We start from the raw sequence: 10997 nt of genomic DNA, 5'->3' as shown, positions 1-10997 counted from the left end.
AGCCCGAGTTGGCCTGTTCGGACTGGTTTGTGCAGGCTTGGGCCTATCATGTTTCGGCCCATGGGCTTTGCCTGTTACGGGTTTCTGGCCCTGGTAGAATTGCAGAACTAACCATTATTATTTATTCCACGCCTGACACTATGCAGATTCATGGCTATTAGGAAAAAAATCAGATTAATTAGAATAATTTCACGGCGAAAGCAAAGGCATTTGAATATTACCACGGTCCCCATTCGCAGATAATAAAAAATCTAGAATCTAGGCTATTGCCTTTGCAATCCATACTCCTGCAATCCATTCACAAGTTGGGGATTTTGATACAGAAAGCTGGTTAGTATTGTCAGTTTACGAAGTCAAACACCTTGTTGTGGAAGCATGAAATGGGCTTGATCTGAGGTCCGGCAAACATAGCAGAGCCATCCACTTGTGCTACTACTTGATTGGTGATAGTAGGGAGGTGGGGCAGCCGAGGAAGGAGCAGATCTGAGCAGTGGTGGACGGGAAATGCAGAAGAGATGGAGAGATATGCTCGAGAGGGCGAGGTGAGGAGTGAAGTTATTTTATTTCCACTCACCTTGGCACCCTGCTCGCCGGAGACAAGGTCGACGGTGACTGCAGCTGAGCAAGGGAGAAACTTCCCATGCAGGAGAAACTACTGCGAGTACTAATAAACTACTGCGAGCACCGGCATCATCACAAGGTAGCTCTCTCTCCAGCATCCTGGGATTCCTTCCTTCCTCCCTCCCCTCTGCGATCGCTGAAGGCGCTGATCGCAACCAACCCACCCCAGTACCCCACCCGTGCATGCCCTGTCAGGTCACCGGAATCCTTGAGTGCCCAATCCTCCTAGGGTCGGATTTGGATCATCCGCCACTCAACCTCAACGGAGCTCCAACTCTACAGAGATGGGAGGACAAGTCACAAGCACAGAGGTTCAGAACCAGACTACCAGAGCAGCCTCATGGCCAGAGCGCAGCAACTCAACTGACACCTTTCATCTCTGAATCTCTTGAGGCCTCATGGCTTCTACCAGACTAAGACTACACAAGTAACAAACGAAGCAGAAACACGCAGCACGACAACAGTCCATTGATTTTGGCCAGCTACAGCGTAGAACAAGGATGCTGGCCTTGAATCGCGGAGACAACACTTCCACAGCTTTACAGAGGTGTTGCCATGCCAGCAAAAAAGAAAGAAAAAAAGGATATGGAAATCGATCAGTTTGGGTGCAGCTTGTGCCAACACAAATTATTCACACTCCGTTGCAGTCACCAAACATATTCACAGTCCATAAAGTCGGGCACAGCACAGATTAACTGCACTCTCATGTCCTTCGTATCCTGAGCTCTCAGAAGGATCCAGCGAGCAGGATTGCATCCAAGTGAACCTCAGCAGCTCAATCGATCCTTCACCAACTGACGTATAGAGAAACATTACACAAGTTGTCTTGCCTAGATTCAGACAACGATCCACAACAATGCCAACAGGCACAATAGCCAGATAGTCTTGCTTACCACTCAATGGTGACTGCTCCTGCTCTCAGCCCTCAACAGAACTCCAGTCTATTTTTCAATGTTCACAGTCCATTCCAACAAAGTAGTTTCCTAACTGTCTCCAGGCACTGGACCAACTTCATCGGTAACAAAAACCACAAGCATAGAAACCACTAGCATAAGGCGTCATGTTATGTCATTATTTTGTTATTGGGTCTAGTTCTGAATCCATTCTTGATGCCTTGACAAGCTTAACTTCTTAATGCAGTCATCAACCAGAGTTATCCTTGTCTTTAGATGATAAGCTGTCTAGCAAGTCACTTCCTTTGTAGCTTGTCACGCCGGGCCCAGGACTGAACGAGTGCTGGTTGTTCAGAACAGCTGATGATGTCAATGATGCTTTGCCACTGCCGGCACACCAGACATCGAAATGTGTGTTTTCCAGGAGACCGCCAGAGGCGATCCTTGCATCCCGGAATGGTGCGATGCATTTTCCCTTTGCAAACGTAATGCAAGCCTCCTTTGCAGCCTCCAGACAAGCGGCCATCTCTCGCTCTTCACATCTCGCCCTTTCTTCATAATCAGTTGGGGCAGCTCCAAATAAGCCTTTCCACCAGGGGGCCTTGCATTTGCGTGATGCAGTGATTGAGCATCCTGATCGTGCACCAGCCTGCAATGTTGTTATGGGACTTTTATCAAACAGAATCTAGTACTAAGTAAACCACACAAATTAAGGAGCATGTCAAATATGAACTATGCAACACAGATGAAATATGACAACTTCAGCCTTTCAGTTTTCCAGGAAGTAATGCTTCAACATAGGAATTACATAGTCATATGCGTATTCTAAGGCAGCATAACTATATTTGTGAGAATTTACGTTTCCTTACTTCTGAGATCATGCATATAATATAGCGCTTCATAAAGCAACTTTATGACATGAAACTTGACAAAATTTCCTTACTAGATAATGCAATAACTTTTAAATAAGGCTGATAACACACGGAAGAATCACTTAATCCCACACAATTCATTCTAGTTGCGAACTGAGCTCTGTTTTTGCCTTGATACTAAATTACCAATATGAGAAGTGCATTTGCCATGCACTGTAGAGCAGTGTCAACCACAACAACTAAAGCTAAGTAGCCATGAGCTGGTTTGCTCTCTTAAATGTATGCAGCTGATATACTTATTGCCTGGCAGAACTTGAGCCAGCCAACTCGGCCAGCTGCAATGAAAAATCAAATCCCTTGAATTTTAGGTATTAGTGAACAGGAACAAAGAAGGAAAAACAAGGTAACAACAAGGTTCCTCTGTCTCAGTGATGAAACCAAAGATCAATAGCATCTGAGATAGAACAGAAGCGAACGTGGGTTTAACTTGAAGAAGAGGATCACAAGAACGTGGGTTTAATTGGGATTTGGGACACTAAATTAAAGAAGAAGAGAAAACATAATAACTTATCTGATTAAAAAGGGTCTTTTTTTGTGTGTGTAAAAAGGATGTATAATAGATTCTAGCTAATCTTGTGGAGAAAGCGCAGGGGATGTTATTCTTCCGAAAAACGAGCACCAGAACTCATTAAGTCAGACAACAATCAATCATTTTCAGACAAAATCATCTGTGATTTTGCTCAATGTGTAGAAGCATGAAAGTTTGAGACAGCTGCAATAAGCTGAAAAATACATTGAAAGAAACACAAAGCAACTGGGGTACAGGAGGACGGGAACCTTTACTGACTCCAAAACTAGCATTCTACAGGAAACATCAGAAAAGTAAAAACCACATGTAAAGAAACATAGTTTAACACTGTGGAGCATTGTCAACCCCAACCACCAAACTCCAGTAGCTAGGAGCTGGTTTGCCCCTCTTTGACATCTGCAGCTGCTAAACTTACTGCCTCACATAACTAGCGTGAGGCACCTCGGCCAGCTGCAAGAAATAAAACATAATCACAACTCACAGGCAAGGCTTCCACACTACAGACACCAGAACAATCTAAACCATATGCTGATGTCTATTTCCGCCCTACTTTTTGTGAGTAGTCTGAATCTATTTCCATCGTGCTACTGCTACAGAAGGATGAAAACAAGTCCAGCCGAGTGAGCTCAATTAGTAGTCCAACCGAGTAAGCTCAAGAAATCTGTTTTTTTTTCTGACTTCACAAATAACATTCCACAAAGAACGCGTCACAAAGTTTTAAAAAAAACACAAAAGGGAAACAGCATAAAAGTACAACGGTGAGGAGCACTGCCAACCCCAACCACTGAACTTCAGTAGCCAGGAGCTGCTTGCGCTCTTTGATATCTGCTGCTGCTAAACTTACTGCCTCGCATTACTAGCGCGATGCATCACGGCCAACTGCAAGAACAGAACATACTCACAATTCGCAGGCACGTTTTCCTTCCAGCACTGATATCTGCATGGTCCAGACAGCGTAACAATCCAAAAATTCGGTGCTCTGCTACGTGCTAACACAGGCGCGATCGCCGATCGGGGTGGGGGGAGACGGGGTAGCCAGCGGGGGAACTATTACCTCGCACTGCGAGATGAGGCTGGTCTCGGCGGCGTCCCAGGCGGCTCGCCAGCTGGCGGCGTCGCGGAAGGCGAGGACGGGGGGCTCGCCAGGGGCGGAGGAGGGGGATGGAACGGGCGCGCGGAGCAGCGGGAGCGGCAGGTCGAAGCGGACGACGGTGGCCGCCGCGGAGTAGTCCTCCGCCGAGTCGTCGGTGCCCCCGCCGTAGAGCGGAGCAGCAGCCATCGAGAGAGGGTGTCGCCGCCGGCGATGGCGGCGGCCGGAGGCGTGGTAAATAACCGACCCTTGTTGGCTAGGGTTCGGGCAGGACACGGTTTGGGTTGGGCCAGCCAGGTCACTTCTACTTGGGCCTGGACCGTAAGTGGCGAGGGGCTCGTCGTTTCCCTCTTACTTAGCTGGGCTATTGGGCCGTCCAGATTTCGGCCTGCAAGTTTGGGCTCGTTGGGCTGAGCTGGACATAGAACCGACTTCAGTAAAAAAAGCCGCAAGCCCGCGAGCTTGGGCTGAAACCACCAGCCAAATTAAAGGCCTCGGATCATATGGAATGGAAGCATGACCTTCCCTCAAAAAAAAAAATGGAAGCATGACCGTTATAAGCAGGACCTGATGGAAGCAAAGGTGAAAAGAAATTGTCACACGATTATTTGTATAATTACTTCCAAAACACGCGCAATTTTCATATGTCCAATCCGTCATTATTAGAGGAAGAGCTAGCGGCAGCAGGAACTAACAACCATGATCTTGGCACATAGGGATGGTTGCTAATCCAAGCAGTGTTGGCTCTGCAACAACTAAGAGGTAGCGATTGGTTGATCCATATAGAAGGAACTTGAAAAGGTTCCGCGAGGTTGCAATATGCCTGGCAATATCTTACTGCGTATTTCATTATACACCGATTCCACCCAATTACACCAGTGTACAGTGGTTACAGTCAAAGTGGATCACAAGGACGACGAGATAGATATTCCCACCAACGAGGGGATCTAGCTAGCATCTCGAAGTCGAAGATGCACGCAAGTAGTTCATCCTGTGTCATCGATGAAGTATCATACTGACTGGACCACGAACTGAATTATTGTTGCGCCACGCACGCACAACCATATCCAAAAAAATTAAGTAGTGAAAGATTGACATTGAAAAGCTTCTCCATGAGTCCGATTGACCAAATTCAAGGAAACGGCTTCTCTACTACATCGAAAATATGCATATAAGATTCTCTTTGATGTGATGGATGAAAAACTTTCAATGCATGCCTATTCCCTTCAATCCATAAAATTAATTAATCTTTTTAAATTCCTTCGTTCTCAGATACAACAGTGGGCTTCCAAAATCAGAAATCAAAAATGTAACTCAAAGTACTGCTGATACCTTTTAACCATTCTGAAAAACCTCCATTAGTTTTATAATATTTCCATCTCTGTACCATCAATCTAATAAATGGGGCACCCATGACTACAGTGAGCAAGCTTACCAAAATAAATCTAGCTATGTCCCCTTCCCACGAGCCTTTGGTCCAGAATATTGCTTGGAGACTGGAAAGAGTCTTGTCCAGATTGCTGATTATTGCTGGGAGACTGAAGATTACTATCAAGGACACAAAGCCGAACGTAAAAACTACGGCGGCCGGAGCTAAATCATACCATGTTGCAATCAGTCCTCGTATTCCTAATCTCGCACGGGCCGTGTTCAGACCGCAGAGCATCAGCCAAACTCTCATGTTTCCAAAGACCAAAGCTCCAGAACTAATCACACAGACCGTGATTGCTGTGGCATGAGCAGTTGGTGCTAGCACCAGGTATAACCCCATCGCAAAGGAGGCTAACAAACTTCTTCCTGAAGCATACAGCAATATTGCAGAGAAGCTCCTATACTTGTAGCGTAACGAGAGCTCCATGGCAGGCAGCCCAGCAAAGACCAGACCGAAGGTAGCCAAACATGAACAAATGAATGCCAAAGCATTGGCAACAATAAACGCATTGAACGCATAGCTCCCAGCGAGAATGGGCGTCCCAGGTACACCCCCGTCGCTCGCTGATTGATAATAACCTCCAGGCAATGTGAAAGCAGATGCAAATGTGACAGTCGCAATAAGCACAGAGACAACGACCATGGCCTGTGTTGCTTTTGCCACATCCTCTGCTATTTTTTCCTCGTCTATTTCACCAATATATTTTTCAAGGAAGAGGTCGGAACGACTTGCCCCAGCTGGAGCTCCCACCAACAGTAATGTCCTCGACATAACAATTGTTGGATGCTGTAAGCAAAAAAAAAAAAAAAATAAGCATCAATCAAGTACTCCAGCAACTACCAGCAAGAACTACTTGGCACATTTCACAAGAATTCCGGGGGGGGGGGGGGGGGGGGGGGGGGGGGGGGGTTGTATGATATGTAGGCGACGAGATATACTACTCCAGTTTTAGTTGTTTATCTTGGAATTCTAGCTAGATGATATATACGCGATGAGATCTGTTATTATTAAGCATGCTCTAATGTTGTTGCTTCTTGAAACAAAACCAATATGAGAAACAAACTTACCGATTCATAATATACACTTCGAGGAATCTTACTCCACGAAAGATCAAGAGGTCTCAGATCATCCTTATTTGGTATATTGAGATCCACCTTGGGATTCCGAACCAAAAAGTTAAAGACTACCAGATTTCCCGCACGGATGGCATAGTGAAGGGCAGTGTCCCCATTGTTGTCCTGCATATTTGAAACCAATGAGAGTTTTGGCTGTCTGCAGGCATAGTGAGCCACAAGGTGACGCTGCCAGCTGACTTCGCGCGGCAGCAACATGGAGGAACGTTCTTCCTTCGCCATCTTGCAGAGTGGCGCAGTCCGGGCACCTCTGAAGCAGGACCTGGGCGACGTCGAGGTTATCAGCCAAGGCAGCAATGTGTATGGGATACAGCCCTTTATTGTCTTGTTGATACGCCGAACAAATGTTGGCATCTAGTAGCAGTGTGGCTGTAGATTTTGACCATGGCCAAATGTATTTGAACCTTTCGGAGATAAGCCACGCTCGAGGCCACCAATCCAGTGATGCAGCCAAGTGAAGAGGGGTGCTCCCATCAGTGTCAGCATAGTAAGCACCGAGAGAGGGGGTAAATAAATGCTCGCTGGCCAGGCCCCTTCCCCTTGTTACGCTTGGACCGTCCCGTACTTGAACAATTCCAAAAGCATTGGCAGCGCTACATGCGTGTAATTAGTCGTTAGTCCTCATGAAACACACTAGCAAAAGAACATAAATTCTGAAAAATCTCCTAAAACCAGAAAAATCCGGCTATCAATTTGTTAGACTATGCATGACCATGATAGGTCAACTAGTCATTGGATCTATTTTGCTTTCTAAAAAAATTACCCACCACCACAGTTATAAAAGTAGTCTAAATGTGTTTCCAGAAAGAGGTTGTCTAAAATAACCCCCTATCTAAAATACCCACCGATGCCCTTAAGAAAATAATCTAAAGTAACCCCCTAATCTTCGTCTAAATTATTACCCACATATGTTACATATAGCTACACAACCCTACTATTATGAAAGATAATCTAAAGCTACCTCCTAAATTTGTGTATAAATTACACACCTGCTGTTGTTGAAATAAACAAGAACCAACAATAAAATCTACTTCTTTAAATAACCAACATATTCTATATTAAGAATACTGTAAATTACACCGATATATATGCTTCCAATCACCTATTTCTACCACTATATATTAATATAAACAGAACAACATAAAGTAAACATATATGTTAAGTGCCACCACACAGTTTCAAAAAAAGTGCCACCACACAAATTAAGCTAAGTATACATGCATGCATCAGCAATAAGTATATTACCATAATTTAACTATCACAAAGAAGTTTCTTGCATGAATCACATACCAATGATACTAAAAGGGTATTTTAAATAGTATGACTACATGGTAATAAGTTATGCTAGTTGCTACTTTAGATTAAAAAAACTATATTTTCTACTAAAATATTATAATATATATCCGTTATGAGTTATTGAGGCACTCATTTTATTTATAAAACAAAGTATTTCAGTACACCAAAAGATTCTTTGAAAGAGGCAATTTATTTTGGCCAAACCATTATAACATATCTACATTGATAGTTTAATTTAAAAACTCATTTTCTTTATAAGACAAAGAATATTAGTGCTACTCTCAAAATTCGTTCATAGAAGATAAGAGGAAATTTATTTTGGCCAAAGCATTATAACATATCTACATTGATAGTTTAATTTAAACACTCAAATTTTAAACCAAACGAAGTATACTATTACACTCATAATTCTTGGATTGAGGAGATTCAATATCTTTTGCATTTTGTGTAGGCTAAATACCTGTTGACCTATTATAGCAACTAAAAGTACACGACATTTGTAACAAGATATGAAAATAGTGGTTTTGAATCAGAGATACAAAAAATACACGGAGAAAAAAAAATCAACAACATAATAAGATCAGAATTAGAAAGGCAAAATCTGGATTCGTTAAGTCATGATAGATGTCATGCAACATGAGATCGAATAACTCAAGGTACGGTTTCAAGTAAACACTTATCAAAGAATAATGATGGCATGAAGCAAAGGTGAAAACGATGAATATGGATGAAAAAACATATAAAATAATTGGTAACCAAGTTTTATCACAACCCAATAGGGTTTATAGAGTATCAATATGGGTATTATGTTAGGAAATGAACAAAAGGAGATTAAAAGTAAGCAATTTTGATTAGATATGGGTTACAAACTTAGAACACTTATGCCTCATAAGATTCTAGGCCATATAAGAGCATGAGTTGATGGAGTAGTGTATGTATATTAAAATCAACAATGCATGCATCTTGTAGATATTATGACACAAAGTTCGGTCTATTTTGCACCGATTTTAGTGCAGTAATATAATGATCCAAAACACCACAAACATGAGTAAAAAAAATCACCGTAAAAATAAAAAAACTAAGTTCAATTAAAATCCAGGAAGTGACATTTTTCCCTGGGAGCAAAATCAAATTCCTTACAACAAAAGGGGAATCAAATCATCACGAGTACCTTTTCTGCGAGTTACAGCTGCATGCAAAATTTGCATTTCGGCTGCCTGGTCCGAAGCAGGAAAGCTTGCCATTGCTTCTCCGAATTAGATGCTCTGCAATATCCTCCTTGCCTAATGGAATGGCCAGGTACAACGGTGAGGTTGTGTAACCCTCGTCAGGCTCACTTGGAATGACAGCCAGATCTGGATCGATGGACATGAGCTTGTCCATGGAGTCCTTGCTGCCAGCGCGCACCGCCTGGTGTAGGGCGGTCTCCCCACACTTGTTCCGCATCCTCACGAAGTCTATCACTGTCCAGGGGTGAGCCCACCTTATATCAAGGGTATTCAGTTGAATACCCATTATTTTTAGCAAAAAATTTTGTATATGTAGATATTCTCAAGTATATGTAGAAAAGAATGAAAAATAAAATATTTTGTATATGTAAACATTTCTCAAGAATATGTAGGAAAAATAAAAGAGCAGAGTGAATTTTATGCTGATTGTTTAAATAGAACGATTAGAGTAATAAAATGATGCATTGATGCTTGCACTTAGCTACCTCTGTCTGTTAAACTAAAGTTTGTTTTGTTGTTTGCTAGTATCATACATTGTGTATGCGTGCATCCTAAATATAATGCATTGCAGTATCACAATGAGAAAAATATTTCTGAAACTTGAATGCTTCTATTTATTTCAGATATTTTTACTTTGATATGTCGATCATTTAGTAAGTCTATTATCTATATGTTGAACAATTTCAAATTATGAACAATTTGTGTTGTCGATGCTCAATTACGTGCTACTAATATGTACTTTGGGCCCTCGCCGCCGTCGCCGCAGGCTGTAACGACGTGGAGCAGGGAGTCCCCCTTGCGGGTCACCCCATCAAGGAGATGCAGCAATGGAGCTGCGGCGGGGCGGCGATCAACTTGCACGATGACTTGTGCCGGCGTCGTCGCTGTGGCCACGGCAGGGCCTCCTTGCTGGTCGCCGTCGTTCCGCAGCAGCAGCTCCTTTAGCCGCTTGCTGTCACCGCGGCGAGCAGCCATGAACAGCTGGAGATCTAGCATCCTGGTGAGAGCAGCAGCATCGGTAGCTTGCTCGGCTTTGTTGGCGGCTACGTCCGCCATCGACCACCACTATCTAGCTGACTAGCAACAAATTCCGTGGAGTGATGAATGGATTGACGGAATGTCTCCAATGGTATGTTGGTACTCCATGTGCTATATAGGCATGTAGTCGTCGATCGTTGGCCGCGGTCGGTCCCTGCGCTGCTTTAGAACAGTACACTATTTCTTCGTCTCCTTTGACTAGGTGCCTTTCCTCGGGCTACAAGCAAAGATGAATGGCAAGAGAATTAAATATTTCAAACTTCAAAGCGCATCTGGTGCTTTCCTTTTCTTCATCGGTTTTTGTTTTATACTTTTTTAATTAATTATTCACTTGCATATACATTATCTTTTTTTCCTTTTTGCTTTGCATGTTATCTGCTTTTGTGACTCTTCTTATTTTACTTCTTTTACACAAACTAAGTGCGCGAGTGCTATGAAGACACTGAACAATCTAAACAATCTAAGTTGAACGTCGAGCCTTTTTCCAACCTACTCGCGTGGCTGTATTTGCAACGCAGGTGCGATCGAGGAGGTGAGAGGGCAATCAGGAAGGTTACCTCGCACCGGGAGACGAGGCTGGCCTCCGCGGTGTCCCAGGCGGCAGCGTCGCGGAAGGCGAGGACGGGGGCCTCGCATGGGGTGGGGGAGGGGACGGGGGCACGGAGGAGAGGGAGCGGCGGGTAGAGGCGCACGACGGTGGCTGCCGCGGAGTAGGCCCCCGAGTCGCCGGCGCTCCCGCCGAAGGCCATCTGGAATCGGCTGCGACGGCGGCGGCGGCGGCCGGCGGGTGGCGTGGCAACTGGC

General features: G+C 44.0%; 2 protein-coding genes across 3 annotated transcripts; both read right to left on the bottom strand.

Annotated features, from left to right (window-relative positions):
* Positions 1-997: 997 nt before the first annotated feature.
* LOC120684326 lies at positions 998-4321 on the bottom strand. Its single transcript, XM_039966197.1, has 2 exons — positions 4030-4321; positions 998-2163 (listed from the first exon to the last, which is right to left on the bottom strand). Exons 1-2 carry the CDS (start codon positions 4252-4254, stop codon positions 1765-1767), a joined length of 624 nt encoding a protein of 207 aa, XP_039822131.1. The 5' UTR covers positions 4255-4321; the 3' UTR covers positions 998-1764.
* Positions 4322-5269: 948 nt separating this feature from the next.
* On the bottom strand, positions 5270-10855 carry LOC120684512. Of its 2 annotated transcripts, XM_039966356.1 has the most exons (4): positions 10751-10855; positions 9098-10410; positions 6565-7223; positions 5270-6283 (listed from the first exon to the last, which is right to left on the bottom strand). In XM_039966356.1, exons 3-4 carry the CDS (start codon positions 6982-6984, stop codon positions 5360-5362), a joined length of 1344 nt encoding a protein of 447 aa, XP_039822290.1. In that variant the 5' UTR covers positions 6985-7223; positions 9098-10410; positions 10751-10855; the 3' UTR covers positions 5270-5359. The 2 variants fall into 2 exon arrangements, with proteins under 2 accessions (XP_039822290.1, XP_039822291.1); XM_039966357.1 differs by lacking the exon at positions 10751-10855 and having other exon boundaries at positions 9098-10725.
* Positions 10856-10997: the final 142 nt, after the last annotated feature.

Source organism: Panicum virgatum, chromosome 8N (genome assembly GCF_016808335.1).
Source record: "Panicum virgatum strain AP13 chromosome 8N, P.virgatum_v5, whole genome shotgun sequence".
In the NCBI taxonomy this organism is placed as follows: domain Eukaryota; kingdom Viridiplantae; phylum Streptophyta; class Magnoliopsida; order Poales; family Poaceae; genus Panicum; species Panicum virgatum.
Note: the sequence above shows the minus strand (reverse complement) of the source record. Positions and strands in the feature narration are given on the sequence as shown.

Coding starts and splice junctions, on each gene's coding strand:
- LOC120684326 (XM_039966197.1), bottom strand. CDS start 4,254: ATGGCTGCTGCTCCGCTCTACGGCGGGGGCACCGACGACTCGGCGGAG. Junction 2,164..4,029: donor GCCTCATCTCGCAGTGCGAG/GTAATAGTTCCC, acceptor ACAACATTGCAG/GCTGGTGCACGATCAGGATG.
- LOC120684512 (XM_039966356.1), bottom strand. CDS start 6,984: ATGCCAACATTTGTTCGGCGTATCAACAAGACAATAAAGGGCTGTATC. Junction 6,284..6,564: donor GAAGTGTATATTATGAATCG/GTAAGTTTGTTT, acceptor TTTTGCTTACAG/CATCCAACAATTGTTATGTC.